At 38.1% G+C, this 24,562-nt stretch overlaps 1 protein-coding gene across 1 annotated transcript in view; it reads right to left on the minus strand.

The window, feature by feature from the left end:
- Nucleotides 1–8,603: 8,603 nt before the first annotated feature.
- PCSK1 (proprotein convertase subtilisin/kexin type 1) overlaps nucleotides 8,604–24,562 on the minus strand; it is a 123,344-nt gene continuing 107,385 nt past the window's right edge. The window contains exons 12-14 of the mRNA XM_053701505.1: nucleotides 13,513–13,646; nucleotides 11,283–11,441; nucleotides 8,604–10,740 (exon numbers count right to left, since the gene is read on the minus strand). Coding sequence (XP_053557480.1) covers nucleotides 10,402–10,740; nucleotides 11,283–11,441; nucleotides 13,513–13,646 — 632 coding nt within the window. The 3' untranslated portion in view covers nucleotides 8,604–10,401. The remainder of the gene's footprint in view (nucleotides 10,741–11,282; nucleotides 11,442–13,512; nucleotides 13,647–24,562) is intronic.

Below are 24,562 nucleotides of genomic sequence, written 5' to 3' on the forward strand. Positions count from 1 at the left end.
TTTTTGAGGGGTTTATTGTCCCTTTAAGGACAGAGATTTACACTGTGTGCAGTCCAGTAATAAACATTTAATATGTAACATATGCAAATTAGGCTCTTAAGGGAATCAACCCGCCTAATATCTCACACGTTCCATCATGTCTTAGATTTAAGAAGCATCTGTCACAGAAAACAATTACATAATGTCCAGGACTTCAGGGGTTATACCTGCCAGTATGTTGGTATACAAACAAATTGTTGAACAGTCAATATATATGAAGCGGTCTCTACCAAACTCTCAACTGGTATCCAAGATCATCCACTTGTGGAGCGGTGTGTAATAGTTGTATGCTATGGTTAAACAAGAGTTGGACACCATTCATCATCTGGACAACTACTTCGCCTCGATGGCTGGTGTCTGACATCATCTTCAGGCAACATGCGTTTCGGGAAACTCCCTTCAACTTGACTACAGGGGATTTTTTTTTTCCATTTTGATAGTAAAACAAGAAATAAAATATAAAATAAGAATAAAAATAAGAATACATAATAAAAATAATAATAAGAAAACAAAATAATAAGTAAGGATTCAACAGTGGAAAACAAAGGCAAATAAATGAGGCTAGACAAAGTTAAGGCTGGCTAGTGATAAATACATTAACAATACATCCTAAAACAATAATGACAAAGACATTTTTTTATGTGACCTGCTGTCTGGAAGGCAGCAAAGAAAAGCGAAAGAATAAGTAATTTTGGGGACTGTTATCTGTTCTGCTGTTTCCTGATTGGTTTATAATCAGTAAATAACTGATGCAAAATATGAATACTCCTGTCTTGTAATAAAATTCAGAATACACTTATTTTACTGAGAGAAAAGTAATATATAGTAAACTATAGACAAACTCAAGTTAAATATAGTAAAACATTTGTTTAATTTGTCATTGATGCAAACTGAACCTTTCTATCAGCCCATGTGTTTTCCAGTTACCTTCTCTCTTTCTGTATCCCAGAGAGCTTTATTACTTTCTATGGAAGGCATCTCATCTCTTTAGGACTTCCAGGTTTACCTTTTTCTTAGAGAATTCAGAGAGTTCAGCCCCTGCGAAGCTTGCACTATACTTTCCTCTTCAAACTAGAGAATATTTGCTTACTGAGCCCATAAAATGTAATGCCACTCTCTGGGAAACTGAAGCTATCAGTTTTTCAGTTTTATTTTAAAAACAAGAAATAAAAAGTTCAATATAATTTGTAAAAGATACATATAAATAAATATAGTTTGATCCTAACTATGAACTGTGAAAGCATAATAAGAATTTGTAAAAGCACAATCCTAACAAAATAAAATACAAAATAAAAAGTTTAACTGTTATAACAGTTTATCTGAAGTGTAAAGTAATATAATGTAAAAAAGCACAAAGTGTAAATGCAGCAGAACTGTCATGTCATGCTGTGCTATATTGTACTGGGCTTCTCTCTAATTCACAAACAGAAATGCAGGGGACACCCCTTGGAGAAGTATATTTTGGCACGCATTGATTATTGCAATCTACTTCTAGCTGCTTTAGCTAGACTTATCCACCGATCTACATCAGCTTCTCCACTCTGCCAGTCTCTACACTGGCTCCATATACACTCCAGAATACAATTTAAAGTAACCCTAACTTACAAAGCACTCAACAGTCTAACTTCCAACTATATTTCCACTCTCATCTCCTAATACTCCCCATCCCATCCTCTTTGATCAACATCTGACCTACGTCTCTCCACTCCTGTTATCTCTACGTCAAACTTCCATCTCCAAGACTTCTCACGTGCTGCTCCTGTCCTCTGGAACTCTCTATCCCATTCCATAAGACTGTCTCCAACCTTGTATAGCTTCAGATGCTCCTTGAAAACATACCTATTCAGAGAGGCTTACCATCTCTCCTCCATCTCTCATCCTAACCAAAATAATTATTGAACTGCCTGACTCACTGCTGCAACTACAATTCATGTGACAAGCTACCCCAAACCTTATGTCCCTGCACCCTAAACCTGCAGACTGTGAGCTTTCTTCCTGTACAAGATTTGTTTAGTTTGTTATATTTTGTATTTTATCAAGCATCCTTGTCATTGTATACCCCTATCTTTGTACCCAGCGCTACTGAATTTTGCGGCGCTATACGAATAAATGATAATAATAATATATCAAAATTTGCTTACTAAGAATTTCACTAGGGATCTCACTGTACTAGAGAGCTTCAGATCATAAGTCCATTAGTCTTGAATTTTCTAAAACTATATATATTTCAATTAGGTTTACATATACCTAGTATACATTTTGGGCAATAACATAAACCAATTGGAAAACCATGTTTATTGGGTAATGGGTGAGGGAGATATAGATATGGAAGGGTGAGTCCTTAAGGTATCAGACCATATATGTAATGTATCTAGGACCTTTGTCCTCAGAGCCAAGTATGGCAATCTAATCAAGGGATCTGCATCAAAGAATGCTCTACCTGAACCCACCTTTTATAATCTGGGGTACACTATTCAATTAAAGCAGCTGTATGATATTGTTTTACATTACAATGTTTGGGGGCAGATATAGGTTAATGTAGGATTAACCCCTTCCAAGCCAAGTACCTTTAAATGCAGTAAAACTACATTATTCACAGATGCACAATAAAATGACAATGCAGCAACACTCTGAATTTTAAATTATCAGTAGATTGTTTTCTGTGAAATTTCAAAGATTGCTTTCATTTTCCTGTCCATTATATCATGTGACATTCAGCCAATTACAGACTCATACAGGGAGTGCAGAATTATTAGGCAAATGAGTATTTTGACCACATCATCCTCTTTATGCATGTTGTCTTACTCCAAGCTGTATAGGCTCGAAAGCCTACTACCAATTAAGCATATTAGGTGATGTGCATCTCTGTAATGAGAAGGGGTGTGTTCTAATGACATCAACACCCTATATCAGGTGTGCATAATTATTAGGCAACTTCCTTTCCTTTGGCAAAATGGGTCAAAAGAAGGACTTGACAGGCTCAGAAAAGTCAAAAATAGTGAGATATCTTGCAGAGGGATGCAGCACTCTTAAAATTGCAAAGCTTCTGAAGCGTGATCATCGAACAATCAAGCGTTTCATTCAAAATAGTCAACAGGGTCGCAAGAAGCGTGTGGAAAAACCAAGGCGCAAAATAACTGCCCATGAACTGAGAAAAGTCAAGCGTGCAGCTGCCAAGATGCCACTTGCCACCAGTTTGGCCATATTTCAGAGCTGCAACATCACTGGAGTGCCCAAAAGCACAAGGTGTGCAATACTCAGAGACATGGCCAAGGTAAGAAAGGCTGAAAGACGACCACCACTGAACAAGACACACAAGCTGAAACGTCAAGACTGGGCCAAGAAATATCTCAAGACTGATTTTTCTAAGGTTTTATGGACTGATGAAATGAGAGTGAGTCTTGATGGGCCAGATGGATGGGCCCGTGGCTGGATTGGTAAAGGGCAGAGAGCTCCAGTCCGACTCAGACGCCAGCAAGGTGGAGGTGGAGTACTGGTTTGGGCTGGTATCATCAAAGATGAGCTTGTGGGGCCTTTTCGGGTTGAGGATGGAGTCAAGCTCAACTCCCAGTCCTACTGCCAGTTTCTAGAAGACACCTTCTTCAAGCAGTGGTACAGGAAGAAGTCTGCATCCTTCAAGAAAAACATGATTTTCATGCAGGACAATGCTCCATCACACGCGTCCAAGTACTCCACAGCGTGGCTGGCAAGAAATGGTATAAAAGAAGAAAATCTAATGACATGGCCTCCTTGTTCACCTGATCTAAACCCCATTGAGAACCTGTGGTCCATCATCAAATGTGAGATTTACAAGGAGGGAAAACAGTACAGCTCTCTGAACAGTGTCTGGGAGGCTGTGGTTGCTGCTGCACGCAATGTTGATGGTGAACAGATCAAAACACTGACAGAATCCATGGATGGCAGGCTTTTGAGTGTCCTTGCAAAGAAAGGTGGCTATATTGGTCACTGATTTGTTTTTGTTTTGTTTTTGAATGTCAGAAATGTATATTTGTGAATGTTGAGATGTTATATTGGTTTCACTGGTAAAATAAATAATTGAAATGGGTATATATTTGTTTTTTGTTAAGTTGCCTAATAATTATGCACAGTAATAGTCACCTGCACACACAGATATATATAACTAAAAACAAACTAAAAACTACTTCCAAAACTATTCAGCTTTGATATTAATGAGTTTTTTGGGTTAATTGAGAACATGGTTGTTGTTCAATAATAAAATTAATCCTCAAAAATACAACTTGTCTAATAATTCTGCACTCCCTGTAAACTAAATTACAAAAAATAAACTAAACTAATTACACCTACTCTAAGCCCCCTAAAAAAATAACAAAGCCCCCCAAAATAAAAAAAATGCCCTACCCTATTCTAAAATAAAAATTGTAAAGCTCTTTTACCTTACCAGCCCTTAAAAGGGCCTTTTGCGGGGCATGCCCCCAAAAAAACAGCTCTTTTGCATTTAAATAAACATACAATACCCCCCCAACATTACAACCCACCACCCACATATCCCTAATCTAACCCAAACACCCCTTAAAAAACCTAACACTAAGCCCCTGAAGATCTTCCTACCTTGTCTTCACCACGCCGGGTATCACAGATCCGTCCAGAAGAGGGTCGAAGTCTTCCTCCTATCCGGCAAGAAGAGAAGATCCGGGCCAGCAAACATCTTCATCCAAGCGGCATCTTCCCCCTAAAAAAATCGGAACAGCCAATAGAATGCAAGCTCAATCTGATTGGCTGATTGGATCAGCCAATCGGATTGAACTTCAATCTGATTGGCTGATTCAATCAGCCAATCAGATTTTGACTACCTTAATTCCGATTGGCTGATAGAATCCTATCAGCCAATTGGAATTCGAGGGACACCATCTTGGATGACGTCCCTTAAAGGAATCTTCTTTCTTCGGGAGTCGCCGGAAGAAGAGGATGGATCCGCGTCGGCTGCTTCAAGATGGTCCCACTCCGCGCCGGATGGAAGAAGATAGAAGATGCCGCTTGGATGAAGAGGTTTGCCGGTCCAGATCTCCTCTTCTTGCCGGATAGGATGAAGACTTTGGACCCTCTTCTGGACCTCTTCTTGCCGGATAGGAGGAAGACTTCGGACCCTCTTCTGGACGGATCGGTGATACCCGGCATGGTGAAGACAAGGTAGGAAGATCTTCAGGGGCTTAGTGTTAGGTTTTTTAAGGGGTGTTTGGGTTAGATTAGGGGTATGTGGGTGGTGGGTTGTAATGTTGGGGGGGGTATTGTATGTTTATTTAAATTAGCTGTTTTCTTTGGGGCATACCCCGCAAAAGGCCCTTTTAAGGGCTGGTAAGGTAAAAGAGCTTTACATTTTTTATTTTAGAATAGGGTAGGGCATTTTTTTATTTTGGAGGGCTTTGTTATTTTTTTAGGGGGCTTAGAGTAGGTGTAATTAGTTTAAAATTCTTGTAATCTTTTTTTATTTTTTGTAATTTAGTGTTTTTTTTTTTTTGTAATTTAGTTTAGTTGATATAATTGTAGATAATTGTAGATAGTTTATTTAATTTATTTATTGATAGTGTAGTGTTAGGTTTAATTGTAACTTAGGTTAGGATTTATTTTACAGGTAATTTTGTAATTATTTTAACTAGGTAGCTATTAAATAGTTATTAACTATTTAATAGCTATTGTACCTAGTTAAAATAAATACAAAGTTGCCTGTAAAATAAATATAAATCCTAAAATAGCTACAATATAATTATTATTTATATTGTAGCTATATTAGGGTTTATTTAACAAGTAAGTATTTAGCTTTAAATAGGAATAATTTATTTAATAAGAATTATTTTATTTCGTTAGAATAAAATTATATTTAACTTAGGGGGGTGTTAGGGTTAGGGTTAGACTTAGCTTTAGGGGTTAATACATTTATTAGAGTAGCGGTGAGGTCCGTTCGGCAGATTAGGGGTTAATAAGTGTAGGTAGGTAGCGGCGACATTGGGGGGGGGCAGATTAGGGGGTAATAAATATTATGTAGGGGTCGGCGATGTTAGGGGCAGCAGATTAGGGGTACATAGGGATAATGTAGGTTGCGGCAGTGTGCGGTCGGCAGATTAGGGGTTAAAAATTTTTATAGAGTGGCGGCGATGTGGGGCGACCTCGGTTTAGGGGTACATAGGTAGTTTATGGGTGTTAGTGTACTTTAGAGCATAGTAGTTAAGAGCTTTATGGACCGGCGTTAGCACAGAAAGCTCTTAACTCCTGGCTTTTTCCTGCGGCTGGAGTCTTGTCGTTAGATTTCTAACGCTCACTTCAGCCAAGACTCTAAATACCGGCGTTAGAAAGATCCCATTGAAAAGATAGGATACGCAATTGGCGTAGGGGGATCTGCGGTATGGAAAAGTCGCGGCTGGAAAGTGAGCGTTAGACCCTTTCCTGACTGACTCTAAATACCAGCGGGCGGTAAAAACCAGCGTTAGGACCCCCTAACGCTGGTTTGGACGGCTAACGCAGAACTCTAAATCTAGGCGTTTATTATGTTTTTAAAACAATTTTGTTACTTAAATAAGGAGCAAGATTTTGTGTACAGGATATTAATATCCCATAGAACATAGTAGCCGTGGCTTTTTCATTTTACAATAGTGCTTTTTTCTATTAAATTTTGCACAATTTAAAACTCATTTTTAGAAATTGACTGCTTTTCTAACACTGTATTTTTATAGATGCTATATATATATATTCACACTGTACTGTATGTGTTTAGTTCTAATATTGTGACCCCACTCTACCAAATGTGTTCTATATTAAATACAAGTTTGTTATAAGGCGGCTGCAATATTAAAAGTAAAGCTGTTTAGTACCGTGTAAACTTACTTTGATACTTTCTAATACTGTAATCATTATATACCAAGTGTGTTATTAGAATGGAATATACAAGTAATTGTGCAATATACACATTGTATAGCACAACATTTTTACAGCAGCTTTATGAACCTTAAATAATAACTGCCTAATATGTTTTAGCTGTATGATAACTTGTCCCAGGGAGCAAGTATAGCCCAATACAGGAATAAAAGCTTTGCCCCTTTGAGGTACAGTTTTTTTAAATTTAACCCCTTCAGGACCAGGAATTTTAGATAAAAAATGCCCAAAGTACCAGAGAATTTTTAGCATTTTTGCTACCACTCTATTTAAACAGAAATAGAGCCTTGTCTTTTTTTTTTTTTTAAATTTACCTATCAAAGCTATATATTTTTTTAGTAGACAATTCAAAAGTATTGATCTAGGCCCATTTTTTTGGTATATTTCATAGCCACCCGTAAAATGTGATCATATTTAATAAAATTGTTAACTTTTTTCACAATTGTTGATTTTCTCACTGAAACTATTTACATACTGCTTGTGCAGCCATAACAAAAATGGTTGTACAAGCTTCTCTGGGATTCCCATTGTTCAGCAAAAGCAGACTTGCATGGCTTTGACATTAATTTTTGGTAATTTGAGGGCTGCTAATTTAAACTGCGCACCACACTTCTAATATTCTCATCAGTGAAGGGGTTAATTAGGTAGCTTGTAATGTTACTTTTAGCTGTAGTGAAGAGATTACCATCCCATCTGGCATCTCCCCCTGATCCCTCCCAAACAGCTCTCTTCCCTCCCTCATCCCTCACTGGTCACCACCATTTTAGGTACTGGCAGACAGTATATGCCAGTATTACATTATAGGGCTTTTTTTTATTTTATTTGTATTGATATCTCTAACCCTCCCTCCCCCATCCCAATTGTATGCATTTATTAATAGATTTTTTTTTGTAGTGTAGCACCCCCCTTCCCCCTCCCCCCTCCAAGCGTTCATATTGTAGGGCCCCTTTTCCCTTCTCAAAAGACCTTTGCCGAGTAGCCCTCCATCACTCGTAATCATTAATTTTATAGAGCATAGGGAACCTAATTCTTTCCTCCTACACCACCCAAGTCATCAATACAAGCCGATACAGACAGTGACAAAAAGTGTCACTGTCTGTATCGGAAATCTGCCTTCATATGGTAAAGAAAGAACAATCATTTCTTCCTTATTATATGAAGATAGATGCCTTCTGCCTCTAGCTGAAGTGTTGGATGTCACACTGATAGCGGGGACTGCAGTATAAGCCTGAACGTTAAGCAGATGTCAAAACTGCTTAAATTATTGTTGTAACCAACAGGACGTGCATGTTAGTACTCATAATCTGGTTGACAAGGACATCTCCCACTTGGTGGACAGGGACAAACCTCCACAAGCATAGAAACAAAAATAAGTTTTATTCGGGATAGGGACATCCTCCAAAAAATACATTTGAAAATCCTATTTTAGAAATACACAGGGTAAATAAGACTAATATTGTTTCTTGCTAGTTCTGAATGTAAAATAAATGTGTTCAATATTTTGTTGTTTTTTTTAAGGTAATTTTTAAATATTTTTTCTTTCCTTTTCCTTTTTTTTTAAATTTTAAAATAATGTTAAACCGCACACTTGTTTCTCTGCTTGCATAATATATTATACTTAAAGACAAATAAAATTATAACATCACATCACATACATATTCTTGTTGTTGGAACATGCCATTGAAAAATATTTTATTTCATGAAATGGTTATCTCTGTCGAGAAAAAAGGCTTTATTTTACATTTTAATGCGTCTGTTTAAATCCCTATATTGATAAAAGTTTTGACGTAAAAATATACAGCACCTGTAAAGAAAATAGAGTTTTACATTTTGATAAAATATCTAGCTGTATTCTTTTTCCTTTACATAAAACGGTTACATGCACAAGTAAATTGCTACAATTCAATTTAATAATTATCAGGTTGTAAGACAGGAGTGGAGGATATTGGGTCAAATAAATTGCACATTTATATCAATATACCTGCTGGCATACAGTATATAGTTACAATGATTACTGTATAGCTATGAGTGTTGGCAAGCCAGCACATTTTACCAGAATGCAGGGGAATTTCTGGGCTTAGAACATGTTAAACTAATATTTGTATTTTAATTTAATATATTTTCAAATATGTTCAAGTGAAGCAGAGAGCTTGCAACTGCCAGGAACATACATGTCAAACTTCAAATCAAATTAAAAACATTCAATAAAACTAAAATGTTCGTTGTGTTTGTGCACTATTTACATATTGTTTTGTTATGCTTCTTAAATGTTATTTTATATATGTTGATTTGCTGTGTTCAAAAAAAGATAAATATCAATTTGATGAATCAATAAACAAATCTCTTAATGTGCTGACTTGCATACTCTACTGGAATCTGTAAACACTGATGACATGTTTGGCAAATATAGCAACTAATAAACCATTAATAAATAATATAGACTTTTCAAATTATTTGTCCTGTAACTATCAAATAAATTATAATTTATTTTGCAACAAACCTTTGGCAGATACCACTAGATTGAGTGTAAATCTAGTCAAGCACTGGGATTTGGTTGTCCACTATGGTAGACAAGGGGTTAAATGATCTCACTAATGTTTTTGTTTTCATTGAAACTGTTCTTCGTAGTACATAAATGCATATTAATGATATACTGTAATATTGTACTACTTAATAAATACTGTATTTATTAAGCGGTGCATAGAGATGAGTATTATGTTTAGTAAATATGGAATTTGTTTCCCAGTGATTGAAGTACATTTAAAGTGCTGAATGCAATTCTGGTAATTCAAATAATAACATTAATAAATATGGAATAATTAAGAAATGGTACATGTATTGTTGTAAATTTAGCAATGTACCAATAAAATTTAGCAGCATTAAATAATGTTAATAAATAGAAAAAATAAATCTTAGTTATGTAGTAAACACAACACAATGTGCCAACAATTTTATAATTTGTGAAAATAAAGATTTCTTTTTGGAAGGCAATTACGTAATGCATTAACAGCTAAAATATCATCTAAAATGTATTGACAGAACACTTGCATTTTTGACTAAGGGTACTGTTAATATACTTTATTTAGTGCTCAGATTAATTAACATAACACAGATGTATGCTGTCCTACTATTCTTCCAATGATGCGTGTCTAGTGTGTTACTCCATATATCATAAGAAGCACCCAGAACTAGCCATACAAAAGTCTATATTAGCAGGTAGGATGGGTGTTTATTTTATTTATCCTTAAAATTAACCTGATCACTATATAAAATATTATGGGCTTAGTTAGGTAAAAAATAAAATGTTTTATCTCTATAAAACAGTTTATTTTGTCCTAAAATATCAATTTAAATATATTATTAAAGATCTCTATTTGGGTAGCCAAAAACAGTAATGAATTTTTGAAATATCTGAGAGGCATGGTTATTTCCAACATGGGTAGATAATTCCGATCCTTATGACTTTTTGTTTACAATGTTAAGCAAAGCTTGCAATAGTCTATCATCTCTATGTTTGTAGGCTCTGCTATTATAGAAGCGATCAATATAGTCATTATATATGCTATGCTCATTGTCATTTACATTTGATTGCTTGTTTAATTTATCCAGGGCATGGTAATAATGGTGTTTAGGAATGTTTATGTTCTCTGTTGCATCCGTAACTTGTTTATCAAAGGCGTTTTGTAAAAGATGTAACATTGCTTGTGATTTGGCATTTTCTTCCACTTCTTTGCTTTCAGCTGTAGCTGCAGTAGACGTTGGGTTACCCGTTACATTGCTTTCATATACTTGTTCCTGAATAAAAAGTAAGTGATAAAAAATGTTAAAGCCATATAATGACAACATTTTATATAACAATTAAAAAAGTGCTAATATTTTAAGACTCAAAATTATGTTTTAAATTACAGTACAATGTCCCTTCAACTATCAAATATTATAATGAAGTTTAGCCAACCTTTTTTTTACATATACATACCGGCATTGTTTGTTAGATTATGTTACCTTTTAGTTAAATAGTTAATAAAATATGCCATTATTTATATAAAGTCAATGGGTCTGTACATAGTATCAAAATCATGGCCCTACCAGTAATCTATATAGAATGTTGCAAGTGGAATATTGTGTTAAGGTGGCTTCCCCTTACCAAAAAATAAAAAGTGTTTTTTGCACAGATGTAATGGAAAATATGATGCATGTTCAAATTACCATAACTTTGTCATGGGTTAGGTAGATTGATAAACCTATAAAAAAAAATTCAAGCCTGGCCACCTCTTTTATAGACAAAGAAGCCAAAATTAAATGTGAATTTTCAGATACTCCTAAAAATAATAAAGTACCTTTTTAAAGTCCATTTTTTCAACTCCTCTTCGATCGTTTTGAACAACATTGTAGGATGTATACACTCTGGGATTGGTCATATGGTCTGGGCGTGTAGATGTTCCATGCAGGATCAATTTCCAGTTCACAATTCTTCCTTCATTTTGTGTTCTTCCAGACTAAAATATATATACAGAATTCCATGATATGATGGCTATTTTTACAAAAAGGATGCTTTATAGTTAGGGAAACTAAAATGATCAAGCATAAGTATTAAAGGGACACTAAACCCATTTTTTTTATTTCATGATTCAGATAGAGCATGCAATTTTAAGCAACTTTCTATTTTACTTCTAATATCAATTTTTCTTCATTCCCTTGCTATCTTTATTTAAAAAGCAGAAAGGTAAAGCTTAGGAGCCGGCCCATTTTTGGTTGAGAACCTGAATTACAATTTCTTATTGGTGGCTAAATGTATCCACCAATAAGCAAGCGCTATCCAGGGTTCTGAACCTAAAATGGGCCAGCTCCTAAGCTTTATATTGCTGCTTTTAAATAAAGATAGCAAGAGAATGAGGAAACATTTATATTAGGAGGACATTAGAAAGTTGCTTAAAATTGCATGCTCTATCTGAATCATGAAAGAAAATAATGGGGTTTAGTGTCCCATTTTTCAAAATATGCTTTTTCTTAGGAAGAACACTTTTTTTGTTCATGATTCAGACAGAACATGTCATTTTAATAAACTTTCCAATTTACTTCTATTTTCAAAGTATGCTTTATTCTGTTTGTATTCTTAGTTGAAGGATCAGCAATGCTGAACACATTGGGTGAGCTGATGACAAGTGGCAAATATGTGAAGCCACACATTAGCAGCTAGCTCCCAGTAGTGCGTTGCTATGCCTGAACTTACCTAGGTATGCTTTTCAACAATAGATATCAAGAGAATGAAGCAAAACATAAATATTTTATATTTGTTATTTATTTTTACAACAATGAATTTGGAGAGCCATAGGAGCATGCACACATTGGGGTCTATTTATCAATCTCCATACGGAGCTTGATGCCCGGTGTTTCTGACGAGCCTTCAGGCTCGCCAGAAACACAAGTTATGAAGCAGCAGTCTAAAGACCGCTGCTCCATAACCTGTCCGCCTGCTCTGAGGCGGCGGACAGAAGTCAACCCGATCGAATACAATCGGGTTGATTGACACCCCCTGCTAGCGGCCAATTGGCCGCAAATCTACAGGGGGAGATATTGCACCAGGAGTTCACAAGAACTGCTGGTGCAATGATAAATGCCGACAGCGTATGCACAATGATAAATGGACCCCATTGTCATAATAAGATATGAAATCCCCTTGGGAAATCAGACATTTTTGTCTTTTTAAATTTAATATTTTTATGGGTAGATATTTTATTCTATTCTACATAATGGGCAAGATTGTGATTTTTAATTAATTTTTATTGAAAAATATGAATATAAGTGCTACATTTTGAGCTTTTGAATGGTCAACAAATTTGGGACCACAAACTCTGTGTAATGTTGTAACATTTAGGAAATAATTATTTATTTGTTGCCCCATTTTACCCCATAAAAAAACATTCCACTTCTTTTTTATTTTGCTTAAAATTACATAAAATGTTATTGTTTTGGATCTTGATTCATACACTGTTTCTAATTTTCTAAAAATGCTTGGTCTGCTGAAAAAAAAATTCAGACATTATTCCTGTGGGTTTTTCAGATTTTTTTTTTTTTTTTTTAAGATAAAGTATAAACCAAATTACTATAAATAGTTATTGCACAGGGGTGTGAAATTACTCAAAACTGAAGGGGTTAATAATAAATAAGTCACATTTTATGGCATTCCATTTATTATTGTGTGCGTGGCCAAGCCAGGGAACCAGTATGCGAGGCAGCATCCACAGACCAAAATAAAATTTGCACAAGCCTTCTCACTGTTCTCACTCTCACTGTTCTCACTGAGGGTCATGTCAATCACCTTGGACAAATCAGCCAAGAATGATTTAAGACACCCTATGTGCCCCCCAAAACTGTGATTCCTCCTCCCTGTGACCTGTCCATGATACTCCCAGTGTTGCTTCTCCCATCGCAGCCAAGACAATAAATTGCTAGTGGCTTTAGAGAAGTGTCCTTCCTGCATGCAATTTCTAGTGATGCCACTGATAAAAGTAATCCAAAGTCAGCCACTGTCCTAATTTGAATGAATTTAATTTACATTATACCTACCACATCAGTGATTTTTACAATCCAGGTTCCCGTTGGATCTTCACCCCAGGTGTGTACTGACATGAAGTCCCAGTTTTTGAAGCCGTTGGGTGATGTATCCCTCTCTCTTTCTGTCAGAAGAACTGTGCTTGTCCCTGCATACAGTGTAAAGAGCAAACCATTTGGTCTATTTCTTCTAAAATCCAAAACCATATTGTAATCTTTTTGTTTATTTTTCTATACATTAAATACATGTATGATGCTAATAATTTGCAACAAAAACAACAATTTGAAACAATATTATTCTGTTAATATAGTACATTAGATGAACATATTAATATTATTAATATTAAAAGGACATGAATCCCTACATTTTTATTCATGTTCAGCATAAAGTTTTCTAATTGAATTCTGTTATCAAATGTGCCTTGTCCTCGGGGTATTCTGTTGAAAATAAAACCTAGGTAGGTGGTCTGGAGACTTATATGATACAATGTTGCAAGAATGCTTTTGAGCACTAGATGGTAGCAATGTCTATATGATGTATACAATTGTTAAACACATTCTTGCAAACCTACTGCCATATAGTGCTCCTAATTAGGAATGAACAAATGATTTATTTTTATTTTTTAACTTTTATTTATAACCGACACAAGGTACAGTGGTAAATTTTGTATCAACGGTACACCACGCAGGGTGTAAGAAGAAATCACAATATAGTTAATGCAACAGCATACATTGTCAGATATATTGAAGTTTATTATTCATAATTATTGTAAAAATTGCAAGAATCCTCCATGGATCAGAAAATAGTCCAGCATGCATACGTGTATACCGTAATGTTGGGGTTTTATTAATTTATAAACTAACATAACAACAAAACATAAAAACTAAACTAAACTAGACAACACAGAACAAAACCAAAATGGACACTCAACACACATATAGCGAAATAGATAGATACCAGGGGCCCTATAAGTAGTATGTTGAGGCTACAGAAAGATTCCTCTGTGGAATATCTTAGAATTTAAAAGGCTGATATATATCATGGTAAACTCATTCATGGTAGACTAAACTCTCAAATGTTCAAATCGTTGTTAGTAAATAAGCTAGAATAGTTAAATGAATAGACAGGGAATATTAAATCATTGTATCAACTAACATAGCCAACGAGAGAAGAGAAATAGGACTGGTATGTGCAATGAGGTCAAATTGTGATAATTGACACATAGCTGTTGCACACTTATGCACACGTATGCTATAATAAGATTCCACAAAGGTGGGAGGATGAAATCTCCGCCTTATATATGCTGTGATGCGTAATAGTGGACTAACCTGGTTTCTGATCTTAAAGGGCCATGATGCCCAAATATTGAAACACTTGAAAGTAATTCAGCATAGATGTAAAAAGCTGACTAGAAAATATCACCTGAACATCTCTATGTAAAAAAGTAAGATATTTTACCTCAAAAGTTCCTCAGTAGCCACATCCCATTGTAAAGGACTTCTAAGGAGCAAATCAGTATGTCTGTCCCGGGACAGCTAATTGAGCCTCGTGCACTCTCATGTTATTTCCCTATTAAGTTTAAGGAAGTTTACTATGAAATCTCATGAGAGTTAAGTCAAATCTCATGAGATCACAGTAAAAGATTTCATGACCTCGGCACTGTTGATGCTGATTGGCTGCAGTTCATTTCTTCATTATTTTTTTTTACCTGCAGCTGAGCAGTAGCTGAATTATAACTATTTACACAGAACTTACTCTACTGAGCTGGGGAAGTTGGGAGGTAAAATATCTTTCTTTTTTACATAGAGATGCTCAGGTGATATTTTTCTGTAAGCTTTTTACAGTTATACTGCATCAGTTTCAAGTGATTTAGCACATGAGTATTATGTCCCTTTACGTATTATCCATATTAGTAAATAATATGAGATTACTCAATATTTTGAATCTATAAAAAGATGTGTTATAGCAAAACCTAAATGAGACACATCCTAAGCAAACAACTGAACCTTTCTGGGGGGGAGCAGGTGAAACAAGTTGTTTCTAAAAATGTTCCAAAGTTCACAAAGTAGATTCAGATTATTGATGTAAGTTGTATTTTAACGTTACATTTCCTAGTCCACTATTGGTAGTACATAGGCACTAGACTAATAGAGTAGAATATTGCAGAATAATTAGAATCCTAGACTATCCAATTCAATATATAATACAGTTTTAGTACTCTGCTAGGAAAGCAGGTTTACAGCAATGTAGGACTATTGTAAAGTATTAGTGCAAAAATGAAAGAGAATATAATAGGTAATTATGCCCATGGTACACAAGTGTTAAGAGTATACGCAGTTCCAGCACCCATAGATAAAAGGAATAGGAAACCAATATTTTCTGTGTCCCGGGTCAAAGGTAATCTAGTTATTTACCCCCAACAGTTACAGCAAGACAGTTACAATGCTAAGTGATAAAGTTTTCAAAAGTTATAACACTTGAAATCTAAGTTCCAGAACAAAAAAAAATAAAAAAATAAAAATATCTACAATATGCTAAAGTGGATGGTTATGTAAGTGCTGGAACCCAATTATCACCGGGGGAGGGGTAACCTAGATCAGAAAGCGTCCGCAATCTAGCAATGAGTCAAATGCAGAACTAAATAAGCAGAGACATATAAATGTTGTGAGATGCAGATAAATGGCATGTGCATGATTGAATAATTTCTTAGCTGAGGGGGAAGATCTGATGGTTCACGATTCCAGAGGATGGCAATAGTTAAACAAATAAACAAGGCACAACCACCCAAAGTGAAGCCCAGTTGGCAAACATAGCAATAGAATGAGAACATCACTATGATCATACAGCCAAAACTCTTGACCAAATATAAAGGGCTAGCAAGCGGCAAACCCCTAAGTACACTGAGGAGAGAACTAGTTCAGCCAATTCCTGTATCCAAATGGGTCTCAGGTTGATTCCTCCAGTCAGCAGCACCGAAATCACAACATTGCGGATCAACCCCCAGCAGTTTGAATCCGCACCAAATCTTTTCAAGTTCAGTGGCACGTCGAGCAGAAATCATTTTACATAAGTTTGGATACTGGTCCTGTCGGTCTCCAGCTCCGCCTTTAGCGGTAGGAAGATATTGTGTGCTGAAGATGTTCCTAGCTGGGTTTGCGGGATCGAAGGCACTTTCTCTTACTGCTTGATCCTGCTGAAATTAGCGCCAGTAAAGGTAGTAAGGACAGCAGTAAGCCTCGGCCTGGATCGAAAGAGGAATCAGCGGCTTGTAGATCTGAGGGTAGTTTTCAAGTCTTCAGCATTGGAGCTCCCATTTGCGTGAAGGCTGAGTTTGCAAAGCCTCTTACTATCCTATGTAAGTAAGATGTAGCATCATTTGTGATGTTCTGCAAAATATGGCCACAACTGCTTGAGACATTTCTCTCCAGTGGAAGAGATTGTTTAGTTGGTTTTATTTCTGCGTAGAGATTTGTGCAAGAGGCTAAAAGTTGGTCCAGTTTAGGTATAAAAATGGCTTTAATTTCAGCCAGTATCTGGGTGGCCGTGTCCAGTCCTCCAGTGGTAAGTGTCTACATTGTAAAGGGGAAATTATATACAACTTGACGGTAGAAAGCCCGCCACAACGCCAAACGTCCTTTTCTTCTTTAACTTGCGGCCAAGGGGTGGTGTTCCTTGATCCAAGTTAGTTCCTGGGCACAAATTTTGCCAAGGGATATGAGGATGGCTAAGTATATGGTCACTTTTCCCACAAAGTGCACAGAGCCTTAGGATTCAGTGGCCATCTTCAAACGCCGCCCACCGGAAGTCCAGGAATGGACAAATGATTTATTCATTTACAAATAGCAAATCTTGGCTGCATTTATCTTTTCTACTCAAACAAACATTTTGTTATGCACATTTCACTAAATGTAAGATTTAATTTAAGGAAAACACCAGGGGCGGAACTACCGGGGGTGTATCATTTGCAACTGTGACTAGGCCCGGTGGGAGGTTCCCCAGGGGGGGACAGCTTCAGCCAAAAAAAAAAAAAAAAATTCCCAATAACTAGTTCCATGATGAATTGAATGATGATCCCTGATCCCTGACTGTGGCACACACATTGGCTCCTCCTCTGCTCCTGAATGACTGCACGTGTAGTCAGTCAGTGAGAGAGAGAGACTTCACTGAGCGGGGTGGCGTGAGATTAGCATAGTCAGTATTGGGGAGATCCAGACAACAGAGAGGAGGTGCACATTAGAGGTGGGAGGAGGACTACAGACAAAGGTGTGCAGTACCGAGAAGACAGTTATGGAGAGGAGGAGTGTGGCAGAGGAGAGGCTGCAAGGTAATGCGCATGCGCTTTGCGGCAACAGGGAGCCTTAATTTTGTACCGAATTTCCAATTCTGCAGCAGAGAAGCTAAGCTTGTGCCACTGCCTCTGAGAGAAAGCAGTTTCCAAGAGGGGATTTAAAGCAAGCATTGCTGGGATCAGTTGTCAAAAACTCTGCATCAGACCCCACACGCCCATCTCCCGTACGTTTCCAAGGAAGATCTGCACAGAGTTACATGTAAGTGTTGCCATCTGCTGCAGAAGGGTTATGTACATTTATTTACAATGCTGCAAATATACGAGAAGGGGTCGATGGATGTCCCTCTATTTAAATTATTTCTTGCATTATAATTTGAAAGTTTTTTTCAATTAAATATAGGTTTAATGTGCCCTTTAAGATTTATTGGATATTGAGTAATATCTATAACAGTTTATTTGTGTTTTTGTTCATGCATAAATATCAATTCACTTTATTATTTATTTTTTGGGGGGCTGGTCGGGGTCCCTTCTTAGATTTTTGCACCTGGGCCCTGTGGTTTCTAGTTACACCTCTGGAAAACACATTTGAAATAACTATCAGCTAGATTACGAGTTGTGCATTATGGTTTTAATGCTGAAAAAAACGGCAATTTCAGCGTAAAAACAGTAACGTAGCCTTTACGAGTCGTGTCGGTATAGCTATACCGCAACTATTTTAGCCTGTAACGTAACGTCAATCCCGCACTCAAAAAAATTACGTTTTTGCGTGCAATTTCCATTGCACCAGTATTACAGGTTGTGTGGTGAGGCTAAAATGCTTGCGTTACAGCCTATACCGACACAATCTATACCGCCATCTGAAAGCAGTAGTTATGGATTTTGTGTAACAATTTTTTTTTACAAAACTCATAACGAAAATGTTACTAAGTACACTAACACCAATAAACTACCTATTAACCCCTAAACCGCCGCCCTCCTGCATTACAAACACTATATTAAACTTCTTAATCCCTAATCTGCTGCCGACCCACATTGCGGCTATTAAATAAACCTATTAACCCCTAATCTGCCATCCGCCCACATCCCGCCACTATAATAACGTTATTAACCCCTATTCTGCTGCTCCTTGACACTGCCGCCACTAACTAAACCTATTAACCCCTAAACCACCAGCCCCCCACATTGCCACTACTAAATAAACCTATTAACCCCTAAACCGCCAGCCCCTCCACATCGCCACTTATAAATTAAACTATTAACCCCTAAACCTATCACCCCCTAACTTTAAATTAAAATTACAATATACCTATCTTAAAATAAATAAAAACTTACCTGTGAAATTAAAAAAAACTAAGTTTAAACTAACAATTAACCTAACATAACTATTATACTAAACTATTATACTAAAATTAAAATAACTACCAATTAAAAAACTAAATTACACATTAAAAAAACCTAACACTACTAAAAAAATTAAGTCTAAAATTACAAGAAATAAAAAATACAAAATTAAGAAAAATAACAAACACTTAATTATTAAAAAATAACAAATGAAATTATCAAAAATAAAAACAATTATACCTAATCTAATAGCCCTATAAAAATTAAAAAAAGCCCCCCCCCCACAAAATAAAAAAAAACCCTAGCATACAATAAACTACCAATAGCCCTTAAAAGGGCCTATTGCCCTAAAGAAATCAGCTCTTTTCCCTGGAAAAAAATACAAAGACCCCCCAACAGTAAAACCCACCACCCAACCATCCCACAAAATAAAAAACCTAACTCTAACAAAAACCTAAGATACCCATTGCCCTGAAAAGGGCATTTGTATGGGCATTGCCCTTAAAAGGGCAATCATCTCTTTTACATTGCCCTGAAAAGGGCATTCAGCTATTTTACCTAAAGCCCAAAACCCTAATCTAATAAAAAAAACACACCAAAAAAAAAACTAACACTAACCTCAGAAGATCCAGTTTCTGACATCCGGACATCCATCCTTATCCAGGCGGTGAGAAGTCTTCATCTAGGCAGTGAGAAGTCTTCATCAAGGCGGCGTCTTCTATCTTCATCCCGGCAGCATGGAGCGGATCCATCCTTTAAGACATCTGGCGCAGAGCGTCCTCTTCATACGGTCACCGCTGTACACTGGATCTTCAATGCAAGGCAGCCTTTACAAAATGGCGTCCCTTGCATTCCTTGTGGTTGATTTGATTCTTGAAATTCAAATCAGCCAATAGGATGAGAGCTACTAAAATCCTATGAGAGCTAATGAAATTCTAGTGGCTATTTAAATCAGCCAATAGCTTTTCAGTAACTCGTAATGGCAGTGCTATGGAGGGTGATATAATGCAACTTTTGTTGCGTTCATTTCGCACCCTCTATAGCGCAAAACTTGTAATCTAGGTGTATGTAAACATTAAAATATTGCTTCACAAAAACCCACAATGGAATCAAGATCAACTTCTTGCCGTTCTGCATGTTTTTTCTGGGGGATTATTTTTGTTGCTAAATTGAATGTTACATTTGATATATTGAAATGTGATATGCAGCACAGCTTCACATACATTTTGTACAAAACAAGAACTTCCACCAAGGAGATAGAAAGGTTTGGGATTCCACTTTCATTTAAGGTTAATTTTACAACCAAAAGCAGTAGAAATTAGCACAACCACTTGTTTCTTGTAGCTATATATTGATGTACATGGACCAACTAAACTGATGGGATATCACCCAGAAGAATCGTCCTTGAGTAACTGGCTTCTGCCCAGTGGCAGCTCAAGTCATTGAACTGTCTAGGTCCAAGAATGAAAGGACACTTTCCATCCAGCTACAATATAAACCCAACAGTATTCAACAATTTCAAAGGGTTAAGTTCAGCATATTGAAGTTGCACATGAGGACATGCTGATACCCAACTGATGGACCCCATACGAGAGTCATTTATCTTAAAAGAACACAGCCAGTCTATGCTCTCCCTATATGTCCCTTCTGGCAAATGCTGTCTGGGTCCAGAGGTCCAACCTGGTCCAGTTATAGTGTCAGCCTTGTCTCTGCTGATAAATAATCTAAAACCTTGTATTCACACTTGGCAACTGGAATATGAAAATGTCCTGTTTTAGTTCATGGATAGTCAAAAGGTAGATTGTTGGTCGACTGGTTGATCAGTGGTGATCATATGCCTTCCATTATATTATACTCGGGAAGCATTGCACTTGTGAAAGCGTCCTTCCATAGGCTCATATGGGAGCCTCGTTCTGATCCCGTCATACACAGCATCAGAACTCTCACAGTGCGGGGGGTAAGTAGCGCAGAGATGGGCAGCAGTGTTAAATATATATGAATATATACATATATATTTATGTGTTAATATGTGTATATACACATATTAACATGTACATATATACTGTATGTATATAAGCATATACATAAATATTTACTGGCAACACACAATTCCCATTAATCGCAATGTAAAGGAACTTTTCGTGCCATTTTTTTTCTAACAATCCACTCCCACCAACTTTAGCCACAAAATACTGCCTAGTGGGGGCATTTGGGGCATATTTATAAAATTAACCAGAGGTCTGATCTCTGGTTAATTTTATAAGTTCTAATTGTAATGGCTGATTAATTATTGCGCATCCGCAATAATCTAGCCCTTTGTGTGAGTAAATCCTGATTTGACATAAGCACCCAACAAGTATTCAGAGTAATGTCATAGACGTGTAGACTCACTAGTCTGTTTACACTCCTGTCATGTAGATTAAAAAAAATTATATTGCCAAAATAGCAAAGTGAGTTTGGGTAACGTCTTTATGGTTAGATTACAAATGTTGCACAAACTGGTGCGCGCAAGCGAAAAGGGGTTTATCACGGCTCTTTGGGTGCATCGGAAGTAGCGTGTATTACATGTTGAAAGCAGACACATTCACTTGAGCGCTATTTAATTTAACTTGCATAAGGATATCGCAACTTCATTGCTCTGGTTAACTGTTACGCTCGACTAAAATTTGCACAACCTTAACATAGAAATACATACATATACAGTTGTAAGAAAAAGTATGTGAACCCATTGGAATGATATGGATTTCTGCACAAATTGGTCATAAAATGTGATCTGATCATCAATTAAGTCACAACAATAGACAATCACAGTCTGCTTAAACGAATAACACACAAAGAATGAAATGTTGCCATCTTTTTATTGAACACACCATGTAAACATTCACAGTGCAGGTGGAAAAAGTATGTGAACCCTTGGATTTAATAACTGGCTGAACCTCCTTTGGCAGCAATAACTTCAACCAAACGTTTCCTGTAGTTGCAGATCAGACGTGCACAGCGGTCAGGAGTAATTCTTGACCATTCCTCTTTACAGAACTGTTTCAGTTCAGCAATATTCTTGGGATGTCTGGTGGGAATCGCTTTCTTGAGGTCATGCCACAGCATCTCAATCAGGTTGAGGTCAGGACTCTGACTGGGCCACTTCAGAAGGCGTATTTTCTTCTGTTTAAGACATTCTGTTGTTGATTTACTTCTATGCTTTGGGTCATTGTCCTGTTGCAACACCCATCTTCTGTTGAGCTTCAGCTGGTAGACAGATGGCCTTAAGTTCTCCTGCAAAATGTCTTGATAAACTTGGGAATTCATTTTTCCTTCGATGATAGCATAGATGATATCTGCCCAGGCCCTGATGCAGCAAAGCAGCCCCAAACCATGATGCCCCCACCACCATACTTCACAGTTGGGATGAGGTTTTGATGTTGGTGTTCTGTGCCTCTTTTTCGCCACACATAGTGTTGTGTGTTTCTTCCAAACAACTCAACTTTGGTTTCATCTGTCCACAGAATATTTTGCCAGTACTGCTGTGGAACATCCAGGTGCTCTTGTGCAAACTGTAAACATGCAGCAATGTTTTGTTTGGACAGCAGTGGCTTCCTCTGTGGTATCCTCCCATGAAATCCATTCTTGTTTAGTGTTTTACGTATTGTAGATTCGCTAACAGGGATGTTAGCATTTGCCAGTGACTTTTGTAAGTCTTTAGCTGAAACTCTAGGATTCTTCTTCACCTCATTGAGCAGTCTGCGCTGTGCTCTTGCAGTCATCTTTACAGGACGGCCACTTCTAGGGAGAGTAGCAGCAGTGCTGAACTTTCTCCATTTATAGACAACTAGTCCTAAAGCCCGTTCACACGGGCCATTTTTTTGCAGTACAGCGGTCCCACCCCTTGCTCTCTCTCTCTCCCTCATCTCTTTTGCGCTCTCTCTCCCCCTTTTTTTGAGCTCTCTCTCCCCCATCTCTTTTGCGCTCTCTCTCCCCCCTCTCTTTTGAGCTCTCTATCTCCCCCATCTCTTTTGTGCTCTCTCTCCCACCTCTCTTTTGAGCTCTCTCTCTTCCCCATCTCTTTTGAGCTCTCTCTCTCCCCCCTCTCCATCTCTCTCTCCCCTCTCTCTCTCTCCCCCCTCTCTTTTGTGCTCTCTCTTTCTCCCCCTCTTTTGCTCTCTCTTTCTCCCCCCTCTCTTTTGCGCTCTCTCTCCCCCTCTCTTTTGCGCTCTCTCTCTCTCACCCTCTCTTTTGCGCTCTCTCCCCCCTCTCTTTTGCGCTCTCTCCCCCTCTCTTTTGCTCTCTCTCCCCCCTCTCTTTTGTGCTCTCTCTCTCCCCCCTCTTTTGCTCTCTCTCTCCCCCTCTCTTTTGCGCTCTCTCTCTCTCTCTCCCCCCTCTTTTGCTCTCTCTCCCCCCTCTTTTGCTCTCTCTCTCTCCCCCCTCTCTTTTGCGCTCTCTCTCCCCCTCTCTTTTGCGCTCTCTCTCTCACCCTCTCTTTTGCGCTCTCTCCCCCCTCTCTTTTGCGCTCTCTCCCCCTCTCTTTTGCTCTCTCTCCCCCCTCTCTTTTGTGCTCTCTCTCTCCCCCCTCTTTTGCGCTCTATCTCCCCCTCTCTTTTGCGCTCTCTCTCTCTCCCCCTCTGTTTTGCTCTCTCTCCCCCTCTCTTTTGCTCTCTCTCCCGCCTCTCTTCGCGCTCTCTCCCCCCTCTCTTTTGCTCTCTCTCTCCCCCATCTCTTTTGCGCTCTCTCTCCCCCTCTCTTTTGAGCTCTCTCTCTCCCCCATCTCTTTTGAACTCTCTCTCCCCCTCTCTTTTGAGTTCTCTCTCTCCCCCCTCTCTCTCTCCCTCCCCTCTCTCTCCCCCCCCTCCTCTCTCTCTCCCTCCCCTCTCTCTCTCCCCCTCCTCTCTCTCTCCCCCCCTCCTCTCTATCTCCCCCCTCCTCTCTTTCTCCCCCCTCCTCTCTATCTCACCCCCTCCTCTCTCTCTCTCTCTCACCCCCTCCTCTCTCTCTCTCTCTCTCTCTCTCTCCCCTCCCTCCTCTCTCTCTCTCCCCCCTCTCCTCTCTCTCACCCCTCCTCTCTCTCTCCCCCTATCTCTTTTGTGCTCTCTCTCATCCTCTTTTGCTCTCTCTCTCACCCACCTCTTTTGTGCTCTCTCTCTCCCCTCTCTTTTGCGCTCTCTCCCCCTCTCTTTTGCTCTCTCTCTCTTCTCCCTCTCTTTTGTGCTCTCTCTCCCCCCCTCTTTTGCTCTCTCTCTCCCCCCTCTCTTTTGCGCTCTCTCTCCCCCTCTTTTTTGCGCTCTCTCCCCCCTCTCTTCACGCTCTCTCCCCCCTCTCTTTTGCTCTCTCTCCCCCATCTCTTTTGAGCTCTCTCTCTCCCCCATCTCTTTTGCACTCTCTCTCCCCTCTCTTTTGAGCTCTCTCTCCCCCCTCTTTCTCTCCCCCTATCCTCTCTCTCTCCC

Source organism: Bombina bombina, chromosome 2, assembly GCF_027579735.1.
Source record: "Bombina bombina isolate aBomBom1 chromosome 2, aBomBom1.pri, whole genome shotgun sequence".
NCBI classification, from domain to species: Eukaryota; Metazoa; Chordata; class Amphibia; order Anura; family Bombinatoridae; genus Bombina; species Bombina bombina.